We start from the raw sequence: 20973 nt of genomic DNA, 5'->3' as shown, positions 1-20973 counted from the left end.
AAAGCCAGGGAACTTAACGGTTTGAATACCTAAAAGTAAAAGTGGACAGGAGGATGTAGCATTATGAGACCTGAAAGATGAGCAGGAACCAGGTTGTTCAGAATCTCCTAAGCCCTGAACTTTAGCCTGAGGGCAGATTTGTCAACTGGGCAGTGACAGATCTGTTGAGTGTTCTCAACTCTTGCTCTAAGTGCATAGGACAGTTTGGAAGCAGGGCCAACACAGACACAGCGAGGCCAGTTAGAAAAGTAATGCATTTTACCTGTTGCTCAGTTACACAGATCCGGATACACACACAAACTAAAACAAGACTTACAAAACAATACTTACTTTTCCTAGGGATGATGCACTCTGGTATTTTCTATTTTGTTGTTTTCATTTCCTAAATGGTAAAACTGACTCACCTCAATTGATTTCACAACCCGTTAATAAGTCACAACTTGGAGTGGGAGAAACCTTGAGTAAGATGTTGCTGTGATACCCTATGGAGATTAAAATAGGTTCTAGGGAAACAGAAAGGTGCGCAGAGGGATGTGGAATGATTCCAGAGGGACTGAAGAGATAGGAAACATTAGCTGGTTAGCTCAGTTAGTTTAGAGCATGGTGTTATAACACCAAATCACAGGTTAAGATCCCATTACCAGCCAGCTGCCAAAAAAATAAAAAATAAATAAAAATGAAGAGAGACGAGAAAGACCCAAGGAGTTAAAGATATTGTCCAGGGTTTTGGCTTGATAAAAAGGGTCATGTGCTGAGAAACGGATCTGGAAGATCTATTAGGAGCATAAAGATAATGTGCATTTGAGAAATGCCCCCCCCTTTTTTTCGTAAATATAAATGCATTCCTTAATTTGACGCACATCAAAGAAAAACATTATATAATCCAGAAAATGTGCATGTTTTATTGAAAGAGGGAGCAAAACGGTGGGACTAGAACAAGGAAACCAGTGGAAGAGTGGGCTCCAGCCCTGAGGCTGAAGATTCGACTTGGAAAAAAGGACGGTCATACTATAAATCCCCAGGGAAACAAACAGCCCATATCAAAGACTCACCTGGTGCTTTGCTGTGGCTGCTGTTAGGCTTTTGTAAGGCTGGGAATAGGTTAAGTACAGCCTTGGCTTTTCACTTAGCAACCATGTTGGCAGTAGTTAGCTTCTTTACACATACAGTTGGCATCAAATTTAGAATTCGCAATCACTGGTTCAGAAACATCACTGGCATTTCTTATGCACTTTTTGTAAAAATGGAAATACCATTAACTTAATTCTTCATGCATGCTCTCTGACAGCATTGGGTCAAAGGGACTTTTTTCCTGCCTCTTTTCATAACTTCCACTGTCCCAATCCTTCTCCTTCTAAATCTTCTATTTTGCAAAGCCATAGGGAGTGGTGGTAGCCCGTTGCTAGTTGAAGATTTTGAACAATAGGTGTTTCTGAGCCGGGTTTATTGAAACGGTCTTGTCTGTGTCCCGGGGGAGATTGTAAATGAGATGTCAACAGGAGCTCTTTTGTGTGGATGGCATTCATCCTGAAAGAGAGGAATTCCCTTACTGTGCTAGTATTTAAAGCAGATTTGTTGCTGCTTTTGCTAAAACTTTTTATCCAACTGCCGGAGCTAACAGCAATGAATGAGTCACTTGGTGTGATTGTAACTTCCTTCCCTCCTTAGCAAAGCAATGACTCAGTCATTTACATTTAGAAAGGAAGGCTCCTAAGAAGATTTCTTGGATTTTCATCAGCTTGAGCCTCTTTTTTGATCATCACGTGGTCCTGATCTGTCAGCAATCCTGTTAACCCGGGGTGAGGGGAGTCTAGCCAGGCTGTTTTTCTCACTCCCTGGAAAACTTCTTGCTGTTTTGATGGCTTTCTTTTTTAAATCCGAGGAGAGAGACAAGCACAATTTCCTGCCTTTAGCTTTTTTCCTTTCTCCCTCCCTCCCCCTTTTTTGTAAATGACAGGCAATTTCAGTTCACTATAATTACCTCGGGCTGAGGTTTGACTAACTCCACCTTTGGAAGATAAGGCAACCGTTTTATTACCTCTCAGCCAGGTGCCTGAGGGTGACAAGACATGACTTTATCTGGAGACCTGACAAGGTTATCAGCAGCTGCAAAGGGTCTGGACCTTGGAGCAGTGGCCATCAAGTGCTTCTCTTCCCTGAGATCCATTTCCCAACCCTTTATTGGTAGTTCATTTCGATCCAAAGACTAGCTCTAATTTCCTCAAGTTTTTCCGCATTCCTGCCTTGTCCTGTTGTGTTCTACTTGGAACAGAAGCAGCAGTAACAGAACAATCATAATTATGAGCATGTCAGCTGCCACCACGAGCCAATTCCATAGCACGAGCCTGAAAGTTTACCCATGGCCCCAAATACACAACAGGAGACATTTTAGTATCCTCTGGCTTAGCAGATTTGCAGGTACTTTTTCAGACGTGATACTTAATAAAATCTTTGACCTATGATGATGAAAATACAAAAAAAAAAAAAAAAAAACCAAATTTTATTGCCTTTACTTACTATGGTTCCTTTTGAAAACTGGAATATAATCCATACCAGGAGGCAGTGTAGTACTTGTTTCAGTAATAAAAATGTCTAGTGCTTGATCTTTTTATGTCTGCAGTTCATTTACATAGATGTCTACCCACACGTCAGTTTATTCTTTATTTCAAGCTATTTTACATGGGTTACCTTGGTTCTCTCTTGTGATATAAAAATGCGTGTTTCTGAAAATGATTTCCAAACTGTGTACTAGGCAGAGCTCTAATGCACGAAGAGTGCCCTTGTAGATAAACTCAGGCCAGTGTCCTGAGCTGCATCAAATCAGCATGCAGCCGACCTCCTGTCAGTAGAAATTATAGTGGGGCAAGGTAAAGAATGCTGGTTTTATTTATTTTGCTATATGTGAAGTCAGCCTGAGGGTAGGGGATGGGAAAGAAGGGGTGGGGAAGAGAATGGTGGGAAAGATGAGATAAAAACACACATACAGCCTTGCAATTGTGAGTGTTTATCTACAAGGACACATCAGAGGACCGATCCTGTTCAGTAATTTTTATAGACAGTATCCCACACTGGAAAGAGGACAGTTAAAAGTCCCTGCTAGTACCCTTATTACCATTATAATAAAAACCAAAACAGGATGTTTCTGAGTGCAGTGCACTGAAACACACGCACAGTGATAAATAAACCAATGAACACCCAGAACGCCAGCAGAGGAAATGTCAGAAGTACGACGAAATCTGACCCTGGATCCCTCTTCTCCTTGACGATATCCAACCTTGCACACCCACCACCATTCCATTGCCACCTGTACGCCACCCTCCACAGATAGCGTGGGTGGGACAGAGCTGCAGAACCTGAGATGCCTGAGCGCTCATGGCTCAGCGGCTTCTAACCTGGTCTTGGAACTACCTGCAGTGTGACTGTACAACCTCTCCCTGTAGACGTGTTCAAGTGCTTGATTCAGAGGTGCTGCCCACCCCCGCTGAGGCTGTGTGTAGTGGCTTTCTACAATCCCAGAAGTCCTGAATTCCAAGTACATTTGGCTAGAAGAGTTTCAAAAAAAGGGCTCATGGACCCACTGTTCTCACAAGGGCTCAGAAAAAATCTTAAGGACAGAAGCATTAAGGCAACTCTTGCAAAGATACATGAGGAGGCTTTGCTAGGAAGAACCCAGGTTCCAAACTGCCTCCAACCTTCACAAGCTCTGGAGCCACTTTTCATCTGTGGAATTGAGAGCATAACCTCCTCTGCAGGGTTGATTTAAGAATTTAATGAGACTACGGTAAAGCTCCTGGCTTTACTAAACCCTCAGTGAGTGAGGACGAGGATGGGGGTTGGGTAGAGTGCATTGATACAGACTCCAGTGCTGGCCGCACCAGGTTCCTAGGTTATTTTTATTTAATTTTGGCAAATGACAAGTACCTATCAGTAAGGTGGTATTTTAAATGCAGTCTTGAAGGGACACTTCAGTCTTGGGGAGGAAGAGCCCTGGGAAGGATCCACGTCCCACCCTGTCGGTGATGCAGTCGGATTGGAAGCGCTGATCCTGTTACTTAGCACCTATCGGTCAGGGCTGCTGCCCTTTCTGGGCCAAGGGACTGATATAAATGGTATTCCACAGACTAACCCAGATAATTTTTCCTGTTTTTCCTTTGAAAAGGGGGGCTTCCGGGAGGAAAGAGGGAAGGAGGAGGATGAATGATTAAGTGCCTCACTGCATGGCCCGGCTGCCCTCATACCCCTCTCCAGACCCAGGCAATCACTTCTCATCATGCTGAAACCAGCAGGAAGAAATGGTGGATGCCTTCTCTTTCTTCTTCATGTCCCCACACATCCTGTTTACCCAGGTTTGGGGGTTTGAGTTCACCTCATGCAAAAGCCCCCACTGCAGGCCAAGCCCTTGCTCCAGACCCTCTGCTCACAGGGCAGCAGCACCAATGGGTCTTCTCTCCAAAGCCCGGGGAGCTTGCCAGTCAGCGGAGGTTGCTGAGAAATTCACACTGAAGTCGCCCTTAGGAGCCAGCCTCACTGGCCTCTCACCCACTGTGATGTTTCCTGGTTTGTACCCAAGCCACTACTCACTCTGCCCAGCCATCTCACATTCTGAAGCAAGACCAATCAGAAATCGTGCTGGATACTCTCTTCCCATCTAGAAGCAATCAGCTACTCCACACAGCCTCGGGGTCACCAGACACAGCAGCGTGGCAGGGGAGTCTTCATTGCCTGTTCTGTTGTGTGATTCCATTGCATATTTTCCTTTTTATTCCGGTCTCCAAGGTCCCATTGTGCAGGTGATACTAATTCTTATGAAATGAGACCAGAAGGTAAAGAAAGTTCCTTGGCTCTCAGATATCCATCTTGCACGTAAGCAGACAGCACAAAATGCGAAGAAGTTAGTGAATAATGAGGAGTGAAAGGCAGGAAGGAGAATGCAGCTGCACAGGAAAAGGCACTTAGCACATGGGACCCTCACAAGCCATTGGGCCAGGGCCTGTGGGCAAAGCCAAGTAGAGAGAAAGGAGGACATTAGGTGGATGGTGCATGGGACCAACTGTTTTCAGATGACATTGGACTGAGATTTCACATACTAGCTCCATGTCAAAAGTTGGCCAACCATAATTGCACTTGGCCCGCCCTTCACCAGTGCCAAACAGAAGTGGGCACTGGTGACAGATTATACTGCAATGTCCAACGTCACAGAGAAAGGCTTTGCTGAGGTATTCATTTTACTTCTGTCCAGGTGACCTCCCTTCCCTGATTGTTAGTCCCTTTTTCTTTTTCTCCGGGAAGTCTCTTCTCATCCCTGTCCATTCCATCCCGTGGTAACAATTATTTACCACAGTACAACTATGTGCCACACATGTTGTAAAGTACTGCAGTGACATCCGTGAACAAGACAGACAATGCTTGACCTTGTGATTGTTACATCCTTAATTAATTCCTTTCTCTCGGTCTGGTCAGGAAAAAAAAAAAAAGGGTACTGCTAAGAAGTGACATCTAACAGGAATGAAAGCTGGTGGATGAAAAGCTTGAAAGAAAAATTTGCCTCCCTGCTCCTGGCACCATCTCCACCCCAGCCTCCCGGGCATGGGGTCTTTCAGCAAGATCCAGTCTGCCCTAATCTGAAGTGTTGGTAGACCAGCTGCCCAGACAGGAAACCTTATGTAATTCTGCAACCCTGACCTTGGGCCTTGAATCTTCCCCTCCTGTAAACAGTCCATTCAGTCCAGGAAGATCTGCAGACGTGGCTGGGACACATTTTGAAAAACACACACATTATTACACACGTTGAAAAAAAATTCCCTAGGCCTAAGAGGAAGTGCTATATCTGACTCAGTGGTAGAAAGCACTTCATAAAGTAATGGGACAAATGGAAACTTAATCCTAACAGATGAAACTGCCAGGGCAGTCACTTGTGTAGTGGATGACTCAATAGCACCTGTTGGAAAGCCCGGGAAAATGAGCCGTGAAATCCTGATCACATTCCCTACTAGAAGCAACACCCCTGCCTTGTAAATTAGTAAGCCCACTGTTCTCAACACCCTGGCTTCAACATGTGCGTCCTAGTTCTGTGAAGGCTATGATATGACTCACCTTAGCTACTGGCCAAATGATTCTTACTCAGAGCTCCAGGTTTTTAATCTTCAGTATTAAATAAACGGCCTAGGTAAATACTAGCCAAATGTCTGTCTACTTTCAAGATATTCCTTTGAAGTTATTAATTTCAGGCAACAACTGTTTTACATATGGTAACCTTCAATTTCTGATATTATTTAACGTATTGCCAAGCTTCATTAAAAGTCCACATTAGAAGTTTTAGACCTTAGCCCTTGGACCTGGGTCTTCTAAAATGGCCTTCCCCCAAACATCATTTAATTTCCTCTAATTTAGTTAATTAATGGAGCCTTCTGAAGAGAACAGTTACTTTGATCTGAACCTCCTAGTTTCCAGTTAACATTTCCAGACGGAGACAGAACAGATGCCAGCTTCTCTGGAGTAGCTGGAGCTACCAGCAACTCACGACTGTAATCATTCCTCCCAAACACAGACGGCCAAAGGGAGTACCTGAGAGGAAAAAGACAGGTTAAAAACACTGCCCTCGGCATTTTTGTGGGTGTTTGCCCCACACAAAGATGAAAGAGTTAAGGAGGGGCTTTGAGGCTTGCTCTCTGGGAAGCTGGGCCCGCAGTCTGGAAATCCTAAGTAATCCTTGCAAATAGGCTAACTGGAAGCCAGCAGTAAGAGTTAGAAGTGCTTCCGGCCTGAGATAAAGGTGTCTGCAAATAAAGGACAAATTCAGGTAAAAGTGGAAAATGCCAGTTCCACCCAGCAGGAACCCTCAGTTCTTCGCTATTAATCCTCACTGCCGTCTGCCCAGCCTTCAGCTGTGACTCGGAAGTGAAGAGACAGGTGAACATGGCCACAGCAGTTCTTCGTAACATGCCACCTTGAAAAATATTACCCTAGCTGCCACTTTTTTAAAAAAGCAAAAAAACAATTCCCAGCCCCAACCCAGAGTTTACCCTGCCGCTAGTATAAAACTTTGGTTAAGGTGATAAGGTAAAAGTAAGACATTCTGAGTCTTGGCTTCCATTCTTTGTGCTTTTTGGAAGACAGGTCCAGCAAAGATGTCCACCCCTCCCAAAGCTCCACTCGTTGACTTTTAGCTGAGCCGCGGATTTCAGGGGACATGGGTGATGTTCCAAGCTGGGCCACAAGGGAGCACTAGAGAGAAGGATTGTCAGCGGCAATGCTTTGTTTTCCAGACTTTGGGTTGGGGGGGAGGGGATTGGGTGTGGGGGTGGTGGGGGAGATGCAGCTGGCTGGAAAAAAATCCATTTGTTCCCTGAAATCATGCCCTTTGCCATTTCATAAGTCAAAGGTTGCCACGTTACCTGTTACCAAGTTCCCGAGAGTGCTTGGGGAAAATGTGGGCAAGAAAAGCACAGGAGAGTCCTTCAGCCTGGTAGGTTTCAAGCTCTTTCCAGTGGGCTGGCGCTGACATTTGGAGAGCAGCTGCTGTGGATTGCATGAGCATTGTTTGGTTGTAGTGCTAACAGAGGAGTGGCTGCCTCTTACATCATTTCCAGGCATCAAGTGCCTGGGGCTTTTTTTTTTTTTTTTTCTTTGTTAATGACTGTAACTTTCTGATCCCTCCCTCCCTGGATTTTTGTACAGTACATGCCCTGTGCAAAACAGCCTCACCTCAGGAAGCCCAAGTGTTGTAGTGACTTGTTAAAACAACTTGGGTGCCTCTTAAAAATAAAATAAATGTCCTGACTCTGAAACAAACCTTTCCATTCTTCCTCCATTCTGAGAACAATGTTGTGTTTGATTAGCAGCATAGCAGCCTCTCTCTAAAAGATCCATTCTCCCCAGGAGAGGCGGCTGCTATCAGTTGAATAGATCTCTAAGCCAGACATGCCGAGGCTTGGGGCATTTGTCTGGCATTAGGAAGTGTCTGGAATACTAGTAACTACCAACGGGCGAGTCTTATGACCACAGGGTCATTACATTACCCTCCCTCCCTTGTCCCCAGTCGCTCTCCTTCCCACACACTCACACAAGCATGCTTTTCTCTGCTTTCACTGAGGATAGTTGAGCCAGTCATCTTTGTGGGTTCTGTGCAGGATGGCTTTAGTGGAAATCATTTTCATAAGCCACCTCCCTTGAGCCAAAACTAACTAGGAGTGAAGGCGGCAGGGTGCCCTGGGCCTCTAACAGATGTAGGCCGAGAATGGAGGGTGTATGCCCACCCCAACAGCCTCTGAGCTCTGCAGTCTCACCACTGACCACCACACTTTGGGTGGCCTGTAAACGGGAAGCTGTAAATATTTTGAAACAAGGTAGTGATTTTTCCATGTGGATTTTGTTTTGTGTTGTTTCTCTCTTTCTGCAGTAGCTTACAAGTTGCAGCTGGGCCTCCCTTGTTGATCACTCCAATTTCATTCACTCACTAAGCCTTTCGTGAGTCCCTGAGGGGTGCAGAGTGCTGTGCACGGAGGAATCTCTCATGGAAAGCATTGTGCTTTACTAGACAAGGTGTTTGAGGAAAGGTTTATTGGGGGGATGAATCGAGGTGGTTTGGGTTAATGAAGAGATGGGAGTTGGAGCCCTGAGCACTCTACCACTTAGTACCCATGTGACTTAGGGACATCGGTTACCTGCTCTGAGCCTTAATATTTCCATCAGTCAGATGTCGATAATGGGATCTTCTTCACATGTGAGATCATGTCTGTTAAATTCTTGTCACACTCTCTGATACAGAGTAAGGATTTACTCTCTGGTGCTTTGGAGGATCTAGTGGCATGTCAAGGGTCTAAACTAATTCTCCATCTTCTTGTCTTTGTCATTGCCTTGATTCGTGTTTTTTCCCAGTGGAGGAGGACTGTAGCCAGCGCCCAATCTGTCTGACATGCAGTGGGGCAGTGCAGCCTGCACAGCACATCAGCACATCAGCACGGGGAGCATGACTTGCTCAAGTCCTTGTTAAGGGAAGGACTTCTGGGCCTGCTTGGCTGGAAGCAGCAGCAGCCAGCTTGCCTGTTAGCGGTTTTGTCCTCATCAATGCCAAATGTCCTCATCTGCTTTCCCAGATGCCAGCACATTTGTCCATGCTACCAAACAGCCTTGTTGGTAGCACTTTCCCCGGCCTCCTCTTTAGGTTTCCTTCTTTGACTATTTAGCTTCACTGTCAATGGGACCCTACTTCTTAAAATTCTTTTCTATAATTTCACACATATTCATGAAGCCACAGGAGCTCCAGTTTGAAAGAAATCTTGTCACCTAGTTTAGTTTCCTGTCATGTGTTTGTACAATTTCCATAACTTCCCAGCCAAAAGATGAGCTGCTCTGTACACACATCCCGGGACTGAGAACTCACAGTGGGGTCTTCATATTCCATCTGTGAGCAGCTAACAACTAGAAACTTATACTTTATGCCTCTCTGAGCTCTTATCTTTGTGGTTTCCCTTGGGGACCTATACAGAACAAGTCCATGCCATCCTCTACGCAATAGCCCTCCAAATAGTTGAAAATCCTTGTCTTCCTTCTCTTCCAAACAAAACATCCTCTTTTTTTTTTTTTTTTTTTAGTTTTTATTTTTATTTTATTTTTTAAAAATTTATTTATTTATTTATTTATTTTTTAATTTTATTTTTTCGATATACATTGTGGCTGATTATTGCTCCCCATCTCCAAACCTCCCTCCCTCCCCTCTCCCCCCTCCACCCCAACAATGTCCCCTCTGTTTGCTTGTTGTATCAACTTCAAGTAATTGTGGTTGTTATATCTTCTTCCCCCCCCCCCGGTTTTGTGTGTGTGTGTGTGTGTGTGTGTGTGTGTGAATTATATATTAATTTTTAGCTCCCACCAATAAGTGAGAACATGTGGTATTTCTCTTTCTGTGCCTGACTTGTTTCACTTAATATAATTCTCTCAAGGTCCATCCATGTTGTTGCAAATGGCAGTATTTCATTCGTTTTTATAGCTGAGTAGTATTCCATTGTGTAGATGTACCACATATTCTGTATCCACTCATCTGATGATGGACATTTGGACTGGTTCCAACTCTTGGCTATTGTAAAGAGTGCTGCAATGAACATTGGGGAACAGTATACCTTCGACTTGATGATTTCCATTCCTCTGGGTATATTCCCAACAGTGGGAGAGCTGGGTTGTATGGTAGATCTATCTGCAATTGTTTGAGGAACCTCCATACCATTTTCCATAGAGGCTGCACCATTTTGCAGAACATCCTCTCTCTTTAAACCATTCCTCATAATGGATGGTTTTTCTCTCCTGGGAGCAATCTGCAATGTCCTGTTAAAAAGAGGTGCCCAGAATGAAATGCAAACAATAATCCTTCCATCGTTCTAGATACTACCTTTCTATCCATACATGCCTTTTCAGATATAGGCATCTTACCTGACATTAAAACCGTAAGTCCAGTCTTTCCCATTCTGTATTTCTGCTGTAGTCTTTTTATGTCCCACATATAGGTCCTTCCACAGTTTGTTTTTTAATTTGGCCTCTTACAACATTTTGCTTTCTAAATAGTCTCAAGTTACCTCTCTATTATGTTTTTAACCTCACTTGTGCTGCCCTGGTCTCTGGATTTGCAAATGTTCTACACCAGTGCTCCTCAGACTGTCTCTGGGGAGGGGCTGGTTTGTTTGTCTGATCTTCATTCCACTGCAGATTAATGCTTTGGTAAAAGGTAATAAAAATGAATTACTAGAAAAAGGAAATTTAAAAAGCAAAGATATACAAAAACAAGCCACTCTTTAAAAATTATTAGATTCAGCAGACAAAACACTCTGTAAAATTGCTATAAACGTTTCTAAAAGCCTCTCTCAGTTTTCATACCGTAGTTCACCAAGCACAACAACTAGTTTCTGCACTGGCTCCTTTCTGCAGACCACACTCTGAACAGCGCCGCTCTGTACACAGAGGTGTGCTAGAAAGGCTTCACAATTGCCTCTCCAAGGGGAAACCTGCTCATTTACAGCGTTTTCTAATTCCCATGATGTAAATACTCATACCAAGGTCAATTTCAGGCTACCAGAGAAATGTCACTGGATGCAGAGGTGGGGAGAGCGGTGCACAGTTGACTTTAGCAAGCTGCTAAGAGCCATCCAGCACCCCACCGTCAACCGCATCAGATTTTTAAAATCTTCTTTTTAACAAAGCCCTTTGGGCTTTTAAAACAACTGCTGTTCAAGTGGACCAAATCAGGAGAGCTTTGCCCTTGCCAGATACTAGACAGTGGTTTGAGGCAGCTCTTCTCTCTCTGGTGGTCTCCAGTTCAAAAGGAAGAGACCATCTGATGCAAGTCACAGGAAATCCAAGGTTGCCTTCACCATGAGTTCTGCCTGGAGGTTACTACTTCGCAAGGCTTGTCAAACCACAGCCTGGTTTGTGCTCTATAAAAACTTAGGATCATGTTTACATCAAAAAGATGTTTGACTACTGTACAACTGTATTTATCTGAATGTATAATTAATTCTTTTGTTGTCATATTGTGTTTTTATTTGTACTTTCTTATGGGCTTGTTCTCTCATATTTGAAAGAATTTCTAAAATTCAATAACCAGGGACCGCTAAATAACTCCTCAGCATAAATTTATGGTGTGTGACTCATTAGCTTAGCCAATAAGAGCTTATTAATGAAAAGATACAAGAAGTGGCTTTTATCCCACATCTGTTTTGTGGCCACCTGACATATGTGTACTCTTGATCACAAAGGATAACCAGAGTGGGAAGAGAGCCTAGGTAGTTTGCTAGAAAACCTTCACTGCTACAGAGTAAAATCATTCCAGGTGCAGGCCTTTCTGAAGCTTGTAACATTAGCATTGTCTTTCAGTGCAAATATAGACAGTATTGAATAGTCACCTAAAAGCTGAAATGACAGGAATTTGTTCTCATGTGTATTCTCTATAACATATTTATTTTATTTTTATTTTATAACTTCCTAACTCAAATGTGAAAACCAACCTCTGGTGTCTCTGTGCCCTCCAGTATTCACTGAGTGGAAATGGGTCATTGAATCTGCACCTCTGTTTCTGCTGACTCTTCTCATAAATAGATAGGAGTCCTTTCAGCCAACTTTTCACTGGCATAGTATATCAGGACCGAGAGAAGGAAAAAAAAAATCACTTTTTGAAATGAACGAATAAACATATCAGGGGAAAGAAAAGCAATATTTTTATTTTATTTTATTTTTTTGGTGGCCGGCCAGTAAGGCGATCTGAACCCTTGACCTTGGGGTTATCAGCACCACGCTCTCCCAAGTGAGCTAACCAGCCAGCCCCTAAAGGAAAACAATCATAATGATTAAAATACAACATCATGTTTCACTTGCATTTTAAAATTGCTCAAGGAGCACTTGTGTTTTTAGATCATTCTTCTTAAGAATGTTACTCTTAAACAAATGAGGTGTTTCACTTACTGTGTATAAGCCACTTATTCTTTCTGCTTTGACCAGTCAGGACTTATGAACTTATGTCTCACCTTCTTTGGTCCTCCCTGTATCTACCACATCCCTGCTGTTACTAAGACCTTTTTGGTGGACTCTAAGGTCTTTCGGGGTGCTGAATCATGAGAGCAGAATTTTTTTTAAAAAGACACTCTTAGGAGAGGTGAAAGATTTGGGGCTCAGCCTGCAAAGCTAGAAAGAATGATGCTGGGAAAATTGGGGGATTTAGTAGCCTGAGTTTCTGGAGCAGCCTCAGAGTGCAAACGAATTGGGGAGTGAAAACTGTGAGTTGTGATTTAGACTCTCTTTCCTGTCCTTCAAAAGTCAGTCTTAAAGATTTGAATTTCTTTAAAGTTCCTTTTTGATGACTGGATGGTCCTTCTTTGAGTCTGACTCCAGCAGAATTGTGCCAAGCTTTGCACTGCAGGAAAACCTCTTAATAAAGCCCCTCTGACATAACACCATGATAGCTCCCTTATTCAAAGTGGGTCAATCTCAAATTCTTATCTCCTTTGAGAGTTGGGGCTGGGCCAGCCTGTTGGAAAAGCAATGTCCCCAGTGTAGAGATGAAGGAATTTTTCCCTCCACCATGAAGGTTTGAGTTTGCTGAAATAAACAGGCAATAGATAGATTAACAGGAGAAAAAGCATAAAGTATACAAATTTATTACCAGGCAAGTGTGTGTGCACAGGAGCTCCTCAAAATATGACACTCAAAAAGGGCCAGATGGTTGAAGCTTAAATACCCTCTTCAGAGGGGAGAAAGAAGTGGAGGAACGTAGGCAATTTTAAGGGATGGTGAATGATTTTTTTTTAGGGGAGTTGAATGGACCCAAAGAATAGGTAAGAGCTCTTGACAAAGTCTGTCTAGATGTAGTGAAATTCCTCAGTTTTCCATCCTGTGATATAAGTTTAATCTTCCCTGCTTAATATAATTTCAGGGAGGGGTCAAATGCCTTTGTATTCCTTCTGGAGGAGCTCCAGACAAGGGAACTTGAGAGAGTTTCATCCTGTGCTTGGGGGAAAAAACAGGAGGTCAGAGAGTCATTGGTTCTGAGGCTGCTTCTAAGGCCTTTTAATCTCCTTTAGTTCAAAGTGCTCAGCATGCCAACGTGCCACCCTTTGGAGTATTGTTTTCTGAGCCCCAATGTCAGTATTCTCTTTTTCGAGTCTAACCCAAGTAAGTTTCCAGCATTACCGTTGCTGTCCTGGAAATCTCGATTGATCCAGGTACCCAGAGTTATCCGTATTGATATGGAAGAGGAGCTGACAACAGCCACCAGGTGGCATCAAATTGCAGGTGGCTTGGGGAGTGTATGGACCACACAGGACAGTCAAGTCCCCAAGTCCAGTCAATACACTGGAAGCAATGTGGCCTGGACCCGACCCCCCCCCCCATTATGACACATCACATCATCATGGCAAGGTTTCAGTGTATATCACAGCAAATGGCACTACTCAGGGCTGCTTTGTCCAGTTTTGATTATCCACACTGAAAGAGGAAACCGAGGAGAGCTAACAAAAAGCAGTAAATCATCCAAAAGACCAGACATTTCATGCTGGACTGTACTATTTTGCTTCTATGGAATACGAGTGGGCCAAATGTCCTGAGAATCCGTTTTGAACAAAATAATAAGTTCACATTGTAAAGACTTGTCATAGGAGAAGCAATAAACTGACCTAGTTTCATTAGAGAGATTCTATCCGAACTATGGCTCCCTGCACCTCCCCCCACTCAGTCTTCAGATGAATAACTGAGACTGGGCATTACCCCAGGCAGGGCCACCATCCTTCAAACTTTTCTAGGAACAAGAAGGTAGCTCCACATGGATTTAGACGCATGAAACTAAATTGAGTGAGACAAAGTATCAACAATATCCGTGTTTACATTATTTAGCCAGAGACTTAACTGTGGGCTAGTGGGAGGAACCTGAGGCTGGGCTGGTTCTGTTCCCGACTCTGCACCTTGCAGGCACTGTGTGATCTTCCATGAGTCGCATAACTTCCAGACTCATTAGCTAAAAAATGAGGAAGTTGGACCTGCTTATTGCTAGCTCTGTCCAAGTGTTAAAGGTGTATGTCTCAAGCAGTGAGCTTAGGAGGAAGGTTTTCCTGGGGTGAGCCTCTGCCAGTCATCCATCCAGGTAACTGAGAGGTGACTACATTTATATTATGTTCATTACCCTCCCCTGCTTCCAGAGTACATATGATATTGTAATGTGACGTTTGCGTGATTTATTCCTTCAATTCTCGGGCAATCCCTGGGAAGCAGCCCAACATTACTGTGTGTGTCTCTTTTATGGTTAAGGAAGTTACTCCAAATCATCAAGCAGTGGAACAGCAGGACAGCATAATAGGATGCTTTTGTTTATAGTTCATTATAGGATGTTTCCTTTCAGTGGCCTGAGGAAACAGCTTCATTATTACAGCAAGCATTTCATTTAGGCCCGAGAAGTAGCTAGAACCGAGGTAATAGGCTGGGATTGCATGGCCGGGTCTAGCTCACTTGCTGTAACAATAGTGATGCCAGCTATGAGTGGAAAAGTCATGGAGGGGTGGGATGGGGAGAAAGTGATGGAAACAAAATAGTTTGAATCATTTGAAGAGGACTAAACAAAAGTACTCAGAAAGCTTGTAAAGGAATTGCTCTTTACTGACAGGAGTTTCCACCTGGAAACTTCATTCTCATTATTTGATCTTTTTTCCTAAATCATGTTCCACAAATGGAAAGCAGAAAACCAATGCGTAAAACTTCTTCAAAACCATCAGCATTATAATCAGAGGGTCAGCGAGAGGGGCTAGAGGCTGCTTCAGCCAGAGCCTCAAAGAGAACCTTGACTAAATTGTATGAATCCCAAAAGGAAGCCTTAGCCACCTAGATTCAGGCTCTTGGTCAAGTCACCCTAAAGGAAAGCACTTTAGGGAGTACGTTCATACAGACCTGTATTAGTCCATTTGTGTTGCTTATAACAAAATACACAGAACTGGGTATTTTATAAAGAAAATGAAACTTATTGCTTACAGTCTCTGAGGCTGGGAAGTCCAAAGTCCATCTGGTGGTGGCAGCAGCAACCCAGGGGTCTCACATTGCAAGATGGTGGAAGCAGAGACAGGAGAGAGCAAGACAGATTATCGTCTTCTTTTAAAGCCCTCAGAACCCCACCCCTGACCACCATTTCAAATCCATTCACTACTGCAAGGTCCTACAATCTAATCCCCTCTTCAAGGCTCCACCTTTCAGTTACCATAATAGGATTTCCCACCCTCTTAACAGTCACTGTGGGGGCTAAGTTTCTTATACATAAAACCTGGGGAATACAATTCAAGCTTCAATGAGTTTTGGGGGGACATAATTCAATCTACTGCAAGACCCAACATGCACACAAAGACTTACTTATAAACTCGTATGTAAATTTATTTTTACAGTAGGAGACTTTTGTACAGTGTGTTCCCATATTCTCTCTCAGTGAGTAGTTCTGCTCAGAAAACAAAAATTCCAAAGAAAAGTGTATATAATGAGCACCTATCTAGAAAAAGAAAAAGAGAGAGAGAGGATGGGAGGGAGGGAGAAAGAGGAAAGACAGAAAGAGAGAGAAAGAGAACAAAGGAAAGGAAGGAAGGAAAGGCAGGAAGAGAGAAAGACTGGAAGGAAGGAAAGAGGGAAGGAAGGAAGGAAGGAATAAATGAGCAAACGAACTGGGCATTGATCAAGCAAGTTGCAGGAAGCTATGAAGTGTTCTGTGCCCCACCAGGCACTTGCCATTAGGATCAGAACACGCACGCTCATGACCTCTTTACTTTCCCTTCTTCTTTTCCAAAGTGCATTATCAACCACCAGAATCTTCTCTAATGAGTTCCTTTGTTTAACAGTGGCTATATTTAATGTTTTCCTGAGAAGGCAGAGACTCCCCTCACTTTTTGTGTGTACATAGCGCATTGTTGCCTGGGAAGATTTCTACTGATCTTGTCTAGTTTATGTGGATTCATATTAATTTTCATTTCAGAAACTTTCCTTTCAGAGGTTGATGTTTTCCAGTCTTTTTTCCCCTCAGTTTTGTGGGAGTGTCACCTCATAGGAGATCCAAATATCCCCCCTAAAGCAGAACTCTCACTTGGTCTGTCAACGAGCTTGTTTTCATGTTAAATGTCTCAGTGTGTTTCATGTGCCCTAATTTCCAATGGCCGTCAGTTGCAATATCAGAAATTAAAACCCACACAGAATCACAGTGTCTTTGTTTTCACTGTCTTCCAGTGTCATCTTGCATTACAACATATAAGAAGACACCACCTCCAGTCCCACCCAGAACTACCACGAAACCTTTCATTTCTATCACAGCCCAGAGCAGCACAGAGTCTGCCCAGGATGCCTACATGGACGGACAGGGCCAGCGAGGAGATATAATCAGCCAGTCTGGACTCAGCAACTCCACGGAGAGCCTGGACAGTATGAAGGCTCTGACAGCCGCCATCGAAGCTGCAAATGCCCAGATCCACGGTCCCGCAAGTCAACACATGGGCAATAACACTGCCACTGTCACCACCACGACCACCATAGCCACGGTCACCACAGAGGACAGAAAGAAGGACCACTTTAAGAAAAATCGATGCCTGTCTATCGGGATACAGGTAACAGCCTCCCTTTCTGTCCTTTGAGATAGCAACCAACAACTAAGAAATCTAACACTTTTTTTCCCCAGAAGGTTTGCTCTCTTGTCATTTGGGATGATATAGCTGTGTGGAGGACCAGATTTTCAAATTATTGGCTCTGGAATCCCTAGGTTGTTAAATGTGATCAAAATTATGAAGGTATTTTGGGCCGAGCCCGTGGCGCACTTGGTAGAGTGCTGCGCTGGGAGCGCGGCAACGCTCCCGCCGCGGGTTCGGATCCTATATAGGACTGACCAGTGCACTCACTGGCTGAGTGCCGGTCACGAAAAAACGACAAAAAAAAAAAAAAATTATGAAGGTATTTTGTCTGTAAGCATGATGAGCAGCTATTATCTTTGTTCTCTAAATTGAATGTGTGACTCAAACTGTAGGATAACTCCAGTACATGAACACAATCAAACATAAGGTGCCTTCAATGACCAATGCACGTGCTGATTCATAAAAAAGGAGTGGACATCCAAGAATAACCCCGGTCACAGGGCTGCGGTACGACCTGTTCAACACTATTGAATTACCACACGAGAGCAGAAACGTGAACCACTTCTCACAGATGTGGGAGTTAGAGCAAGCAAGACCCGAGTGACCGACAGCGTGAAGAGCAGTAAGTCACATCACAGCCTCGTGAGGAACGAGTGCACATCAGTCCCAGCCTCGCTGTTGGCCAGTTAATCACGCATTTCATAAGAAGTGGTAGAAAACTCAGCAGGCTTCTTAGTTCAGTACACTGTTTTTCACTTTTCCAAGAGAAGATCACATTGATTCCGCCTTATGTTTTACATCTGTTTAGGTTGCTTTATCCTGCTGTTTCCTTCTATCAAAGAAGAGTCATTCTTTTTCCTCGTTTTTGTTGTGCTGTATCATTCTGCAGGTGCCCTTTGAATAATAGCTTCTCAATGTGATGTCCAATTAATCTGTCCACACTGAACCAACTCTAAGGCACGTCTAAAAGCCAGACGTGGGGTACATTCTCACGACTGTGTACTTTCAACAGTCCATTCTGCAAAGTCCACTTTTAAAGGCTAATTAATCTTTCTCTAGTAGCAGTGAGTCAAATACCTTTTTATAATCTACAGGCTACCATAGTACAAGTTGTCAAGTGTCCTGAAAGAACTTGTCACATTGGTGCTTGGGAGTAGATGACACAGTGAGAAGCAAAGGCCCAAGGCCCCCCACCCTCTCCACCCCTGCCCATGTCTTCCCGTGATTCCACTAGAAGTTAATTCTCCACGCGCCACCCAAAGGATTTTGAGGCGTGGGGAAGAGCAGAGGTTAGCTTTGTGTGTTGTCCTAGGCAAACTACTTCATCTTCCTGAGCCTTGGGTTCTTCGTTTATTCCTCCCAGGATTATTCTGAGGATTGAATTTTTTAAAATCTAGCTTCCTATGGGGGTTATTATTTAATGGGCACAGAGTTTCAGTTTGAGATGATAAAAAAATTCTGGAGATGGAAAATGGTGATGGTTGCACAATAATGTGAACGTACCAAACTGAACCACTTAAAAATGGTTAAAATGGTAAACTTTATGATATGTATATGAGTATTTTACCACCACAAAAATCTCCCTTTTTTATCTGGCACGTAGTTGGCTCCAAAGAATGTTAGTTTGCTTTGACTTCCTTAATAGCCAATTCAACTTGTTCTTATTTTAATTTATATTATTTCCAGTAGGTAATACATTTCCATTGTTCGAAATTCAAAACTCATAAAAAGGTACCATAACAAGCCTCTCTCCCATTCCTATTCAATATATTCAGTTCTTTCTAGATGAAATCAATATAATCAATATTTGCATCTCTATACAGAGATATTTTGTATATATTCATGCAAATTGTTAGCGTATACTCACACTATTCTACACGTTGCCTTTTCTCACTTAACAGGATAATCTGAAGATAATTGTTTATCAGTCTTACTTTTCATTTTACTTAAAAGCTTCTCTACGCTTATCTTCAGCAATTCCCAGGCTCTGCTGTTTGGTCTTATAGGCTCCTCCCCAAATAATCCTTACTTGGAATAAAGCATTTATACATATAAAATCTAACTCTTGTTATTATCTTCACCCAGTAAGATGGAACTACTCTGAAATCCACATATAATGTTGGGGAGAAAAATATTTTCTTCAGAGATACTCCCCTTTCTTAAATATTTGATTGTTTCTGTGAGCAAAAAACCTGCTCTTCTTCTTCCTGCAAGCATTGTGCACCTGCTGTATCAATTATAGCAAAGCACCGAGCACTTTACACGAGTCCTGCAGTTAACCCTCCCGCACCCCTATGAGATGGGTATTATCGCTGTCTCCATCGTACAGATGAGAGCACAGAGAGGTTAAGAACTTGCCCAAGGTCGCCCATCTTATGTTGACAGAGCCAAGGTTGTACCTAGATGTCTAACACAACCACATTATTCTGCTTTCTTTGATTTAAAAAATTCAAGATACAAAATGTTCACCGAATTTCATTATTTGGAGATCTAACTTAAATACTAGTCCCCCAAATATATAACACTGGGATCTTGGGCTCCCTCCCACCCTTTCCCTCTTTAGGACCAGGGATTCCAAGCTTTTTCCAACATTTTTAACTTAATCTGCAAGTAATAGTTAATATTATAACCATATTCACTTATAACCTATGTGAACTTAGACCAATTACTTAATGTCTCTGTGTCTCAGTTTCCTCATCAGGAAAATGAGAATAATAGTCCTTATTTCATACAGTACCTGTTGTAGTAAAAACTGATGTAATATACATAAGGCTTTAAGTACAGTGCCTGGTATAATAAGGGCTCAACAAGTATTAGATTTAGTTGTTATTATTAATATTATCCTTTAAAATCATAATTAGCCAAATACACTGAAATTTTATCACTGCTGTGGCTTTCTCAATTTTTTTAGAAAATTTAAATACTCTGCAATTTCTTTTAAAATTTTTGGAAGCCACTTTATAAGTTTAAGTAGATTATCATAGATACCATATAAGAAAGGTGACATTTGTCAATATTTGGATCTAACTAAGAGGGTGAAAGTCACAGAGCTAAATTTACCTATAGTGACTACAGTTTAGGAGATACTAACACTGTGATGCAAGTGGGAGCTGGCAGTGTGGACAGGCGGGGGAGGCTTGAACCAGGACGACAGTGGCCACGCTTCTCATTCTCATGACCGCTGCTTCCTTTCTTTCCCCTTTTTTCTGTGCATCGAGGATCATGGTTTTTAAGGGAAATAACTGATCGCGTATCTTTTGAAAAAAGTTTCACTGGGTAATATTGACACTACTCCATGGTGCCAGGCTGTAACACCCTGCGTTGGCTGATGTCCTAAGCACTTTTAATTTACATCAGTGGAGCCCTTTGGTGTTGGTTATCAGGCTCGGTTCTCAGACAGTGGCAGTTTGATACACAAAATTGGTTACACGGGAAAGGAAGGCAGTAAGTAGTTACCACTCCTAGGACCAGGGAAACAAAAAGGGAAAGGTGGGGTGACCAGAACTCAGGAGCTCAGAAGAAAGGCCCTGGACTGGCCTGTGCATAGACCACTGAGGTGGGCTCGGCCAGTTGGGCCGGGACTTCTGCGGGGTGGGAGCCACTGGTGCCCGGGCCAGAGGTGGCAGCCCCGGCTGCCCTCGGATGCTGCCGCGACGCCAGCAGAAGGTGGAGACAGGAAGGAAGTCTCTTCCCTCCTCCCACCTTCCTTTGTTAGAACATAACTGGAAGCCGCCAGCAAGGAAGCCTGGGAAATGTAGTTTGGGAGTCCTGACCCCAGAGTCACAGAGCAGATGGGTGTAGACGATGGGCTTGGAGCTGCTGACGGTAAGCAAATGACAGGGCACTTTGTCCT

General features: G+C 43.2%; 1 protein-coding gene across 14 annotated transcripts in view; it reads left to right on the top strand.

Moving 5' to 3' along the window:
* The window catches only part of DLGAP1 (DLG associated protein 1), a 309572-nt gene that overhangs the window by 232178 nt on the left and 56421 nt on the right, over positions 1-20973 (top strand). For 12 of the 14 annotated variants that reach the window (XM_063076525.1, XM_063076524.1, XM_063076532.1 and 9 more), the window contains one exon: positions 16726-17099. In XM_063076525.1, coding sequence (XP_062932595.1) covers positions 16726-17099 — 374 coding nt within the window. The remainder of the gene's footprint in view (positions 1-16725; positions 17100-20973) is intronic. The other 2 variants (XM_063076537.1, XM_063076538.1) reach the window with 1 other exon arrangement.

This window comes from Cynocephalus volans, chromosome 13, assembly GCF_027409185.1.
Source record: "Cynocephalus volans isolate mCynVol1 chromosome 13, mCynVol1.pri, whole genome shotgun sequence".
NCBI classification, from domain to species: domain Eukaryota; kingdom Metazoa; phylum Chordata; class Mammalia; order Dermoptera; family Cynocephalidae; genus Cynocephalus; species Cynocephalus volans.
The sequence above is the reverse complement of the archived record's forward strand: the minus strand, read 5'-3'. Positions and strand labels throughout refer to the sequence as shown.